General features: G+C 43.7%; 2 protein-coding genes across 2 annotated transcripts; both read left to right on the forward strand.

The window, feature by feature from the left end:
• Positions 1-238: 238 nt before the first annotated feature.
• LOC113047197 (zona pellucida sperm-binding protein 3-like) lies at positions 239-2,127 on the forward strand. Its single transcript, XM_026208519.1, has 8 exons — positions 239-845; positions 915-1,036; positions 1,106-1,209; positions 1,277-1,454; positions 1,519-1,636; positions 1,704-1,789; positions 1,861-1,949; positions 2,020-2,127. Exons 1-8 carry the CDS (start codon positions 276-278, stop codon positions 2,085-2,087), a joined length of 1,335 nt encoding a protein of 444 aa, XP_026064304.1. The 5' UTR covers positions 239-275; the 3' UTR covers positions 2,088-2,127.
• Positions 2,128-8,833: 6,706 nt separating this feature from the next.
• On the forward strand, positions 8,834-10,714 carry LOC113047195 (zona pellucida sperm-binding protein 3-like). Its single transcript, XM_026208517.1, has 8 exons — positions 8,834-9,433; positions 9,503-9,624; positions 9,694-9,797; positions 9,866-10,043; positions 10,109-10,226; positions 10,292-10,377; positions 10,450-10,538; positions 10,606-10,714. Exons 1-8 carry the CDS (start codon positions 8,864-8,866, stop codon positions 10,671-10,673), a joined length of 1,335 nt encoding a protein of 444 aa, XP_026064302.1. The 5' UTR covers positions 8,834-8,863; the 3' UTR covers positions 10,674-10,714.
• The last annotated feature ends 817 nt before the right edge of the window (positions 10,715-11,531 follow it).

An 11,531-nucleotide genomic window follows, 5' to 3' on the forward strand; every position in this document is an offset into this window, starting at 1 on the left:
ATTTGTAATTTTAATTTAATTATTTAATAATTTGTCATTAAAATAAACAATTATTTGGTATAGCTTCTAATACAACATGTCCTTAAATAGGGCATAGTTTATTTTGATTAAAGAGAAATAAATGGATTTCACCTGTGACAAATTGATTGAGTAAATTAGCTGGTAAAGAGGAAAATGATGCTTGTCACGAGAGAGGTGGAGCCATCTTGATTTTCAGCTGAATAAATTTGGATGGTGGAGCACTAACGCATTATCAAACTGCAAGCTTAACAACAATGGGGTTTGGGCAAGTTGGATTTGCATTGGTGTTCCTTTTTGTGCTGGGATTTTCTGAAGCACAGTGGAGTCCCAGCGAGAGAAATTATTGGACCCCAGGTGACTTTATGCCTAGGGCAAAAGTTCAGAAGACTGACTCTAGGATGCCTCCAATTCCCAAGAAACATGGCCCCAGTAAACCTGCATCTGCCCCACAAAGTTTTCCTGTCCAAGCACTAGCCAAGAGTGACTTTAGGAGGCCTTCTCAAGATGTTTTTGGTGTTCAGTCAAAAGAACAGATGCTGGGTCCAGTGACAAAACTGACATGGCAGTTTCCAAACCTGCCAGAAGAACCACAGCAGCCAGTCATCCCTTTTGATCCGCGTCACTTTGTCCCTCCCAACAGCGTAGCGGCTCAGTGTAGAGAGGGTTCCATATATGTGGAAGTCAAGAAAGACTTATTTGGGATTGGGAAGCTAGTGAGCTCCTCTGCTCTTACACTGGGAGGCTGTACTGCAACTGGAGAAGACCCTTCTGCTCAAGTGCTTGTCTTTGAATCTGGATTGCATGGATGTGGCAGTGTAGTGATGGTGAGGTTTCAATGTTCCCTTTCTGTGGCTTGGAGTGTTTTGTGACTAACCAGACTCGTCTATCTTCAGGTGACTAACGATGAGCTTGTCTACACCTTCAAACTTCTCCACACCCCTCAAGAGGCTTCACTTGGTGTTCCTATTGTTCGGAGCATTAGTGCAGTGGTTGGAATCGAGTGTCATTATTCAAGGTGAGGTCAGGGTTCAAGGCTGCTGATGTACTGAAGTCAGGGTAAGGTGATAGTTTGACTCCCTTGCAGAAAGCATAATGTGAGCAGCGATTCCTTAGTGCCCAGTTGGGTCCCATATACCTCTATGGAAGCTGCAGAGGAGGTCTTCGTCTTCTCCCTCAAGCTCATGACCGGTTGGTGTACCAAATGCTCTTGTAACTATCCAGTGCTTGTGAACCTGTTCTAAAAGTTTCTTTGTAGATGACTGGAGATTCGAGAGGCCTTCAAACCAATACTTCCTGGGTGACATCATAAATCTTGAAGCATCTGTGCTTTCATACAGCCATGTTCCCATCCGTGTGTTTGTGGACAGCTGTGTGGCTACAATAGTCCCTGATGTCACATCTGTCCCCAGATACTCCTTTATTGAGAACAATGGGTAAGTGGTGCACTTCATATCTCCCACACTAGGTGTATGAAGTTTAACTTGGTTCCTTTCCCAGGTGCCTGGTTGATGCCAAGCTCACAGGCTCCAGATCTCACTTCATGCCTCGAACTCAAGGTGACAAGTTGCAGCTTCAGCTAGAGGCTTTCAGGTTCCAGCAACCAGACGGTGGACTGGTATGTGACCTGGTGCGAATGCTTTATATGATGTGCTATCATGATCTACGAATGATGGTCTCTGCAGGTTTACATCACATGCATGGTGAAGGTGGCCGTAGCAACAACGACTCCAAATCCTGAACAGAAAGCTTGTTCCTTCTCTGCTAATGGGTATGATCCCCCACCACCTAAAGTGTACAGGTGACTGAGGAAATGCTTTTAACTTAAGGGTGTCTTGTCAGTTGGGTGTCTGCAGATGGTTCTGACCAGGTGTGTGGCTGCTGTGACTCCACATGTAGTACCAGAAGAGGAAGTGACCAGCCCCATAAAGGTCGGATTAGTTTAGGTTGACCTTATTCTTTTTATGCACTGCTTTTTCTAACCGCTTGTTTGTTCCTCAGATCTGCGTTGGGATAAATCCTCTGTTGGGCCCATCAGTGTTAAGGAATCTGGCCATGGCCAAAAATAACTGGAAGTGCTGTGACTTTATTAAAGTGATCTTAATGGGTTGTGCATTTGTCTTGCGCTTTTTCTCCCTCAAATCTACAATTTGAATCCTGTTATGTGGCTTTTCTGGCACTTGCATACGAGCCAAACTGCTTGTGACCACTCAAGATGTTAAGGGTCCTATTAAGGGGGGGGGGGTGACCTAGAATTCGTGCATTTCATCCAAAGTGAACACACCCGGCGCAGTGGCCAGCCATTTATGCTGCAGTGCCTGGGGAGCAGTTTGGGGTTCAGTGCCTTTGATCAAGGGCACCTAAGTTGTGGTATTGCCGACCTGAGATTCAAACCCACCTCCCTGGGGTTAGGAGTCAAAATCTCTAAACACTAGGCCATGACTTCCCCAATTCTGCTCCCTTACATAGTCTTGATTTTGTTTTGGAGGTTTACAAGAACAGGATCTCAAACTGCCAGAAATAAATGCCAGTTAGAATTGTGAATTCGTCCCCTTGGAATTATAAGGTTATATCTGACCTTTTTGTCAATTGGAGTTATTCCCATATTGTTGTCTGTGACAACTTATTTACATTATGGGAATTTTTTTTTTTATGTTGTGAAGCTCAATATCTCATTTTATTAACAAGATTTGGGAAGCGCGCATTAGATACTTAGCCTAATCGACAAACGTGGACCAAAATCAAGTAATCATCCCTATAGTATAAATATAGCTGACTTACCTCTATCCATTGACGATTTATCAGCATGCTGGTTCGCTTCGTCTGTCACCTTATCACAGACCCAATTTTGCTACCAACGAAGAGAGCTATACTGGGGATTTATCAGATCTGCTGCTTTCGCCGGACCCGCAATCAATCCTACCCAGCCAAACACGGCCATTGACCACCATTAAGCATCATCGTGACAGCTGCTCTCCTCGCCAAGCCACACGATACGTCGTGGCCAATTGACCGTGCAAGCTCCGAGCTCGCCTTGCTCGGCATAACATCATGCCGCCCAAAGACCGCGCTCCCCTTGAGTGCTGGATTGCAGAAGCAGCAGGCATTCAACCAGCCAGGGCCACACCCCAGTTCTCACCGCAGCAAGCCTCTCTCACTTCCCGTCGTGGATCAGCCTTTCACCGTGGCTTTTCCGCCCGAGGCGCAGTTCGAGGCCGCTTCCTCTAGCGGCGCAGACGTAAACCAATAAATTTTCACGTGAAGACGCTAAAAAGCAGGTTCGCGGCTAAAGTTTGTTAAATGAAGTCATGACGCAGTTCCATCTTCTTCTTCTACTAGTGTTTTATGGCGGTTTTGGAAAACCAGAGTAAAGGTGCATTACTGCCACTTGCTGATGTGTGGAGTGCACATAGATTTGGAAGATGGACACAAACGTAGTTCTGTCGGATTACGATGCCATTTTTAACCACGAAGCCTTCATCCTCACTGAAATGTCCAAGACATTACATTCGCCTTACCGCGCACGTTTAAACCTCACTGAAATGATACAGACCTAAGTTTCATGATGGGTTAAAAAAAAAAACTATTGATTGCCTGAATGCACTGTTAAGTCGCTTTGGATAAAAGCGTCTGCTAAATGCATAAATGTAATTTTAAATGCTAATTTCCACGCAAGTTTTCTGGCAGGACCAATTTATTTAGGGACCTATTTCACCATTCACTGGCGTGATCACTCAAAATTCATCTAAAACACAGCTGCCCTCGTGTTTTGACGCAGGACAGCAAGTGTGAGTAAAATGTCTGTTGCCTTTTTAGGACCGTAATATGAAAAACAGGCAAGTAAAATATCTTTAGAAACCACTTGGAAGCGAATAGCACATAACTGCTATTAGCCAATTTACATCACTCTCTTACTTGATCTTGACAAACCGTGCATCAATTGAAAGTATTGATATTTGACCTTTTTTTTTTTTAATAAAACATCACTTCAGTGACAGTTATTTAGTAATTTATGTCAGGAAAATGATTCTGATTCCTGAACAATAAATGTTGAAGTGTCAGCTCGTGGACAAATGTTGATCATGTATCTAGTCAGAAAGAATCATGAGCAGAAACATTTTATTTTGGCTATGTAATTTCTGTCTCCATGCCAAAAACGGGGGGTGACTGGTCAGGGGTTAACGTTACTGCTATAATCATGTCTTTTGGTACAACGTCTTACAAGACTAAACATGCTTCATCATTTTCAAAAGCCTCTGTTTCCACAGTCCATACTGCAACGTGAAAACAGTGTTCCAAATTAACGTTACTGCTATAATCATGTCTTTTGGTACAACGTCTTACAAGACTAAACATGCTTCATCATTTTCAAAAGCCTCTGTTTCCACAGTCCATACTGCAACATGAAAACAGCGTTCCAAATGTATCCGCTCTGGAGACCATCTAAAAAGACCGGAGGCCAAACGAGAGGAAAGATGCTTTCCAACAGGAACATAATTATGTGGACAAGGCTTGAGGAATTGTCAGATCAGGCAACCAATTGCTAAGATGGAAACACAGTAGGCTACCCATTCATTTTTAGCTTGCCCCATCAAATGTTACTAACCCTTTTACTCTTCCCGCAGCCAACATCTACAACAGCCGAAACAAGCTCCGCAGGTGACCCAAGAAGCTGTCTCTCCTCCTCTTCTAATGCTCCCCTTTACTTCTCTGTTTTCCACATCTCCCCACTGCTGCTGCAGTGTCTGCTCCCACAGGAGCCTTTTCTATATCTCCTCACTCCCGCAGCAGTGTCCGCTCCCGTAGGAGCCTTTTCTATATCTCCTCACTGCCGCAGCAGTGTCTGCTCCCACAGGAGCCTTTCCCGTATCTCCCCACTGCCGCAGCAGTGTCTGCTCCCGCAGGAGCCTTTCATCAATCGACATCACCTCCGCTTGAAAGTTATGCCATGCATCCTAGGTTGCGGTGATCGTATCATGTATCGACGATAGCCAAGACGATATTAGGCTCATTCTCCAATCAACCTTTTTTATTATCATTATTAGGCGGCCTACCATAATTCGTCCGATGCCGCAAGTACCAAACACACAAACAAACCCTCCTTCCATTCTACGGGTAGTCTCATGCCGTGAGTAGCGAACTCCCATATGACGTCAACGAGAGCCTCACGGCCACACAAACTTACCTTTTCCATCCTATGGCCTGCGAGGCTTACCCAGTTCTTTCCGGGAACAGGAATTCCCTGTTGGATGCTGGCGAGAGCCTCCTGGCCACTTAATGTTACCTCTTCTGTCTCACATCCGGAGAGGCTTACCCGTTTGATGCATGTGCTCCCTTCGGACGCCGGCAAGAGCCTCTCGGTTAGACAACCTTACCTTTTCCATTTCTATGGTCAGTGAGGCTTACCCGTTCGATGCGTGTGCTCCATTCGGACGCCGGCGAGAGCATCCTGGCCAGACAACCTTTACCTTTCCATTCTACGGTCAGTGAGGCTTAACCGTTCGATGCGCGTGCTCTCTTCGGACGTCGGTAAGAGTTTCCCGGCCATGGAACTTACCTTTCCATTTGATGGTAGGCGAGGCTTAACCATCCGACACTGCCAAAAAAGAAAAACCTCTCAGCTATCCTCACGTCTTTTACCCCACCTTGCGAGGCTTACCCGTTCGATGTTCTGAATATGATGCCCCATCGGATGCCGCAAGAGTCCTCCCAGTCGGGTTTTCCTTTCCACTCTCCCTTACCCGTCTGATGTGTGCGCTCCCTTCAGACGTCTGGCGAGAGTTCTCCCGGTCGGGTCTATACTTGCCGGCTGCAAGTGAGTCTCATCCATCCAATGCCATGAGTCGTGATCTCCCTTCGGATGTCGCCAGAGTCCTCCTTGTCGCTCAGCCCAAATCTTTTTATCTGATTCAAATATTCAAACTGATTCAAATATTCCACCAACGTTAAATAGTAATGACTTTATGAATTTCTTCCCTGATAAAATAGATAACATTAGAAATACAATAGAGAATGTAGATTCTACAGCATCTAACACTTCAGTTTCATCCATCGCACCCAAAGATAAACTGCAGTGCTTTACAACCATAGGACAGGAAGAACTAAATAAACTTATCACTGTATCTAAATCCACAACATGTTTATTAGATCCTGTACCCACTAAATTACTGAAAGAGTTGTTACCTGTAGCCGAAGAACGGCTTCTCAATATCATTATCTCGTCGTTATCTTTAGGTCACGAAACCATTCAAGCTGGCGGTTATCAAGCCTCTTATTAAGAAACCAAAACTAGATCCTAGTGTACTAGCAAATTAGAGGCCTATTCAAATCTTCCATTTATGTCTAAAATTTTAGAAAAAGTTGTGTCTGCTCAATTGAGCACCTTCCTGCACAAAAATGATCTGTATGAAGAATTTCAGTCAGGTCTCAGGCCCCACCATAGCACAGAAACTGCACTTGTTAAAATTACAAATGACCTGCTTCTTGCGTCAGATCAAGGCTGCATCTCATTTCTAGTCTTACTTGATCTTAGTGCTGCGTTCGACACCATAGATCATGACATACTCATAGATAGATTACAAAACTATACAGGTATTCAAGGGCAGGCTCTAAGATGGTTTAGATCCTACTTGTCCGATTGCTACCATTTTGTTTACTTAAATGGGGTGTCATCTCATTTATCATCAGTAAAATATGGAGTGCCACAAGGATCCGTCCTAGGTCCCCTTCTATTTTCAATATACATGTTTCCCCTTGGTAATATTATTAGAAAATACGGAATTAGCTTCCACTGTTATGCTGATGATACTCAGTTATATATCTCAACGAGACCAGATGAAACTTCTCAATTATCTAAGCTAACAGAGTGTGTTAAAAATGTTAAAGATTGGATGACAAATAATTTTCTCCAATAAAATTCGGATAAGACAGAGATATTAATTATTGGACCAAAAAACACTACACAGAATCTTGTAGATTACAATCTGCAACTAGATGGATGTACTGTTACTTCCTCTACAGTAAGAAATCTGGGTGTTATATTAGACAGCAATTTGTCTTTTGAAAATCATATTTCCCATGTTACAAAAACTGCATTCTTCCATTTTAGAAACATTGCCAAGCTACGAAACATGTTATCTGTTTCTGATGCAGAAAAGCTAGTTCATGCATTTATGACCTCTAGACTGGACTATTGTAAAGCACTTCTAAGTGGTTGTCCTGCTTCTTCAATAAACAAGCTACAGGTAGTCCAAAATGCAGCAGCTAGAGTCCTTACGAGATCAAGAAAATATGATCATATTACCCCAATTTTACAGTCTCTGCACTGGCTACCTATTAAGTTCCGTATCAGTTACAAATTATCATTACTTACCTATAAGGCCCTAAATGGTTTAGCTCCTGCATACCTAACTAGCCTTCTACTACGTTACAATCCATCACGCTCCCCAGGGTCACAAAATGCTGGACTTTTGGTAGTTCCTAGGATAGCAAAGTACACTAAAGGAGGTAGAGCTTTCTCACATTTGGCTCCCAAACTCTGGAATAGCCTTCCTGATAATGTTCGGGGTTCAGACACTCTCTCTCTGTTTAAATCTAGATTAAAAACGCATCTCTTTTGCCAAGCATTCTAATAATGTATCTCTTAAATTGTGAGTGTAGTTGCATCTGATCAAATGTGCATTCTTATTCATTAGCTTGGGTTAAACTAATTTTACTTTGTTGGATCAGCAGCTATGATAATAATGATGTCTCTATTTTGTTTCTATGTTTTGCCACGGGATTTACATCCCATGGTTACTAGGATTTACACAAGCTCCAATCTGGATCCAAAACACCTGAGAAGAGATGATGCTGACCCTCAGAGGACCTCAGATGGTGCTAACCCTGAATCAACAAACAGACCTAACAAATATTGTTACAAGTGTGACTGCATCATATAATAATTATTAATTAATAATGTTCATCGTCTGTCTGACTACGTCTTGTATTAATTTTTCTAAAAATCCTGTTAAACGTGCACAAACTGACAGTCACCACTTATAAGCTACTACTAAATGTTGTAGAAACATAATTTTCTGTAAAGTTGCTTTGTAATGATTTATATTGTAAAAAGCGGTATACAAATAAACTTGAATTGAATTTAATTTTATCTGCCAAACCTAGAGGACCCAGACATCTGTTGTCCTGAGCCTCAAATCTCCAGTCGGAGGCTTCATGGGCCCTCTCGGTCAGCCTTAGGACCTTCACCCACTGAATAGCAGTTGCTATCAGCCAGTAGGACCTGTACGCCAACACCGTGACCTATTCCGGTCGAGGCAACTCGGGTCCTCCCGGTCGGGCACCACAATTATGCTGCTCCTCCTCATCGGCCGGTAGGGCTCACCGTTCCAACGCCACAAGCTCCCGTTAAGACTGATGTGCTGATGTTGATGTGAGGCAATTGTGTCACAATCTAAACCTGACTGTGTAGAAACACGATGATCTTTATTATTTTGAAAACTCGAGTGTACATTTCTGTCTGTGATCATGTTTCTGAATTAATAAAAAGAGGACACAAAACGGCTTAGATGTTGGTTGTGTTTCATGGAATTTATGTCATTTTTATATTTAAAATAAACAATCATTTGGTATATCTTCTAATACAACATGTCGTTAAAGGGGGAATAGTTTATTTTGATTAAAGAGAAATAAATGGTTTTCACCTGTGACAAATTGATTGAGTAAATTAGCTGGTATAGAGGAAAATGATGCTTGTCACGAGAGAGGTGGAGCCATCTTGATTTTCAGCTGTATAAAATTGGATGGTGGAGCCCTAAGACAATATCAAACTGCAAGCTTAACAACAATGGGGTTTGGGCAAGTTGGATTTGGATTGGTGTTCCTTTTTGTGCTGGGATTTTCTGAAGCACAGTGGAGTCCCAGCGAGAGAAATGATTGGACCCCAGGCGACTTTATGCCTAGGGCAAAAGTTCAGAAGACCGACTCTAGGATGCCTCCAATTCCCAAGAAACATGGCCCCAGTAAACCTGCATCTGCCCCACAAAGATTTCCTGTCCAAACACCAGCCAAGAGTGACTTTAGGAGGCCTTCTCAAGATGTTTTTGGTGTTCAGTCAAAAGAACAGATGCTGGGTCCAGTGACAAAACTGACATGGCAGTTTCCAAGCCTGCCAGAAGAACCACAGCAGCCAGTCATCCCTTTTGATCCGCGTCACTTTGTCCCTCCCAACAGCGTAGCGGCTCAGTGTAGAGAGGGTTCCATATATGTGGAAGTCAAGAAAGACTTCTTTGGGATTGGGAAGCTAGTGAGCTCCTCTGCTCTTACACTGGGAGGCTGTACTGCAACTGGAGAAGACCCTTCTGCTCAAGTGCTTGTCTTTGAATCTGGATTGCATGGATGTGGCAGTGTAGTGATGGTGAGGTTTCAATGTTCCATTTTTGTGGCTTGGAGTGTTTTGTGACTAACAGGACTTGTCTATCTTCAGGTGACTAACGATGAGCTTGTCTACACCTTCAAACTTCTCCACACCCCTCAAGAGGCTTCACTTGGTGTTTCTATTGTTCGGAGCATTAGTGCAGTGGTTGGAATAGAGTGTCACTATTCAAGGTGAGGTCAGGGTTCAAGGTTGCTGATGTACTGAAGTCAGGGTAAGGTGATAGTTTGACTCCCTTGCAGAAAGCATAATGTGAGCAGCGATTCCTTAGTGCCCAGTTGGGTCCCATATACCTCTATGGAAGCTGCAGAGGAGGTCTTCGTCTTCTCCCTCAAGCTCATGACCGGTTGGTGTACCAAATGCTCTTGTAACTATCCAGTGCTTGTGAACCTGTTCTAAAAGTTGTCTTTGTAGATGACTGGAGATTCGAGAGGCCTTCTAACCAATACTTCCTGGGTGACATCATAAATCTTGAAGCATCTGTGCTTTCATACAGCCATGTTCCCATCCGTGTGTTTGTGGACAGCTGTGTGGCTACAATAGTCCCTGATGTCACATCTGTCCCCAGATACTCCTTTATTGAGAACAATGGGTAAGTGGTGCACCTCATGTCTCCCACACTAGGTGTATTGAAGTTTAACTTGGTTCCTTTCCCAGGTGCCTGGTTGATGCCAAGCTCACAGGCTCCAGATCTCGCTTCATGCCTCGAACTCAAGGTGACAAGTTGCAGCTTCAGCTAGAGACTTTCAGGTTCCAGCAACCAGACAGTGGACTGGTATGTGACCTGTGCAATGCTTTATATGGTGTGCTATCATGATCTACAAATGATGGTCTCTGCAGGTTTACATCACATGCATGGTGAAGGTGGCCGTAGCAACAACGACTCCAAATCCTGAACAGAAAGCTTGTTCCTTCTCTGCTAATGGGTATGATCCCCCACCACCTCAAAGTGTACAGGTGACTGAGGAAATTCTTTTAACTTAAGGGTGTCTTGTCAGTTGGGTGTCTGCAGATGGTTCTGACCAGGTGTGTGGCTGCTGTGACTCCACGTGTAGTACCAGAAGAGGAAGTGACCAGCCCCATAAAGGTCAAATTAGTTTAGGTTGACATTAATTTTATGCACCGCTCTTTCTAACTGCTTGTTTGTTCCTCAGATCTGCGGTGGGATAAATCCTCTGTTGGGCCCATCAGTGTTAAGGAATCTGGCCATGGCCAAAAATAACTGGAAGTGCTGTGACTTTATTAAAGTGATCTTAATGGTTTGTGCATTTGTCTTGTGCTCTTTTCTCTCTAAATCTACAATTTGAATCCTGTTATGTGGCTTTGCTGGCACTCACATATGAGCCAAACTGCTTGTGACCACTGTCAAGTTTACCATCTTGAGTGTCTTTTAAAGGGGTCCTATTAAGTGGGGGGTGAAAGTGACTTGACCTTCCAAGTATGGTGACCCATACTCAGAATTCATGCATTTCATCCAAAGCAAACACACCCGGCGCAGTGGCCAGCCATTTATGCTGCAGCGCCTGGGGAGCATTTGGGGATTTGGTGCCTTGCTCAAGGGCCCCTAAGTCATGGTAGTGCCGGCCTAAGATTCAAACCCAACTCCCTGGGTTTAGGAGTCAAAATCTCTAAACACTAGGCCATGACTTCCCCTATTATGCTCCCTTACATAGTCTTGATTTTGGAAAGTTATTGGTGTTTACTGGTTCATCTGAAGCACAATGGCAAGATCAATGCAAAACAATGTAATGCTTAAGCTTCAACAGCATCGAACCAGGATGTCTCAGTTAAAAAAATCTGCTAATAACTGTAGTGCATTAGCACCACAAAGGTTTCCTATTCAGAGACAAGCCAGGAGTGACTTTGGAAAGCCTTCTCAACATATTTTTGGTGTTCAGTCAAAAGACCTGCTGCTGGGTCCAGAGGCAAAAGTGACATGGTGCTTACAGACTGGGAGGCTGTACTGCAACTGGAGAAGATCCTTCTACTCAAGTGATCATCTTTGAGTCTTAAATGCATAGATGTGACCGCACACGGACAGTGATGCATGTTCTTGTTTTCTGGGTGTTTGTTGGTTTCT

Source organism: Carassius auratus, chromosome 28, assembly GCF_003368295.1.
Source record: "Carassius auratus strain Wakin chromosome 28, ASM336829v1, whole genome shotgun sequence".
In the NCBI taxonomy this organism is placed as follows: domain Eukaryota; kingdom Metazoa; phylum Chordata; class Actinopteri; order Cypriniformes; family Cyprinidae; genus Carassius; species Carassius auratus.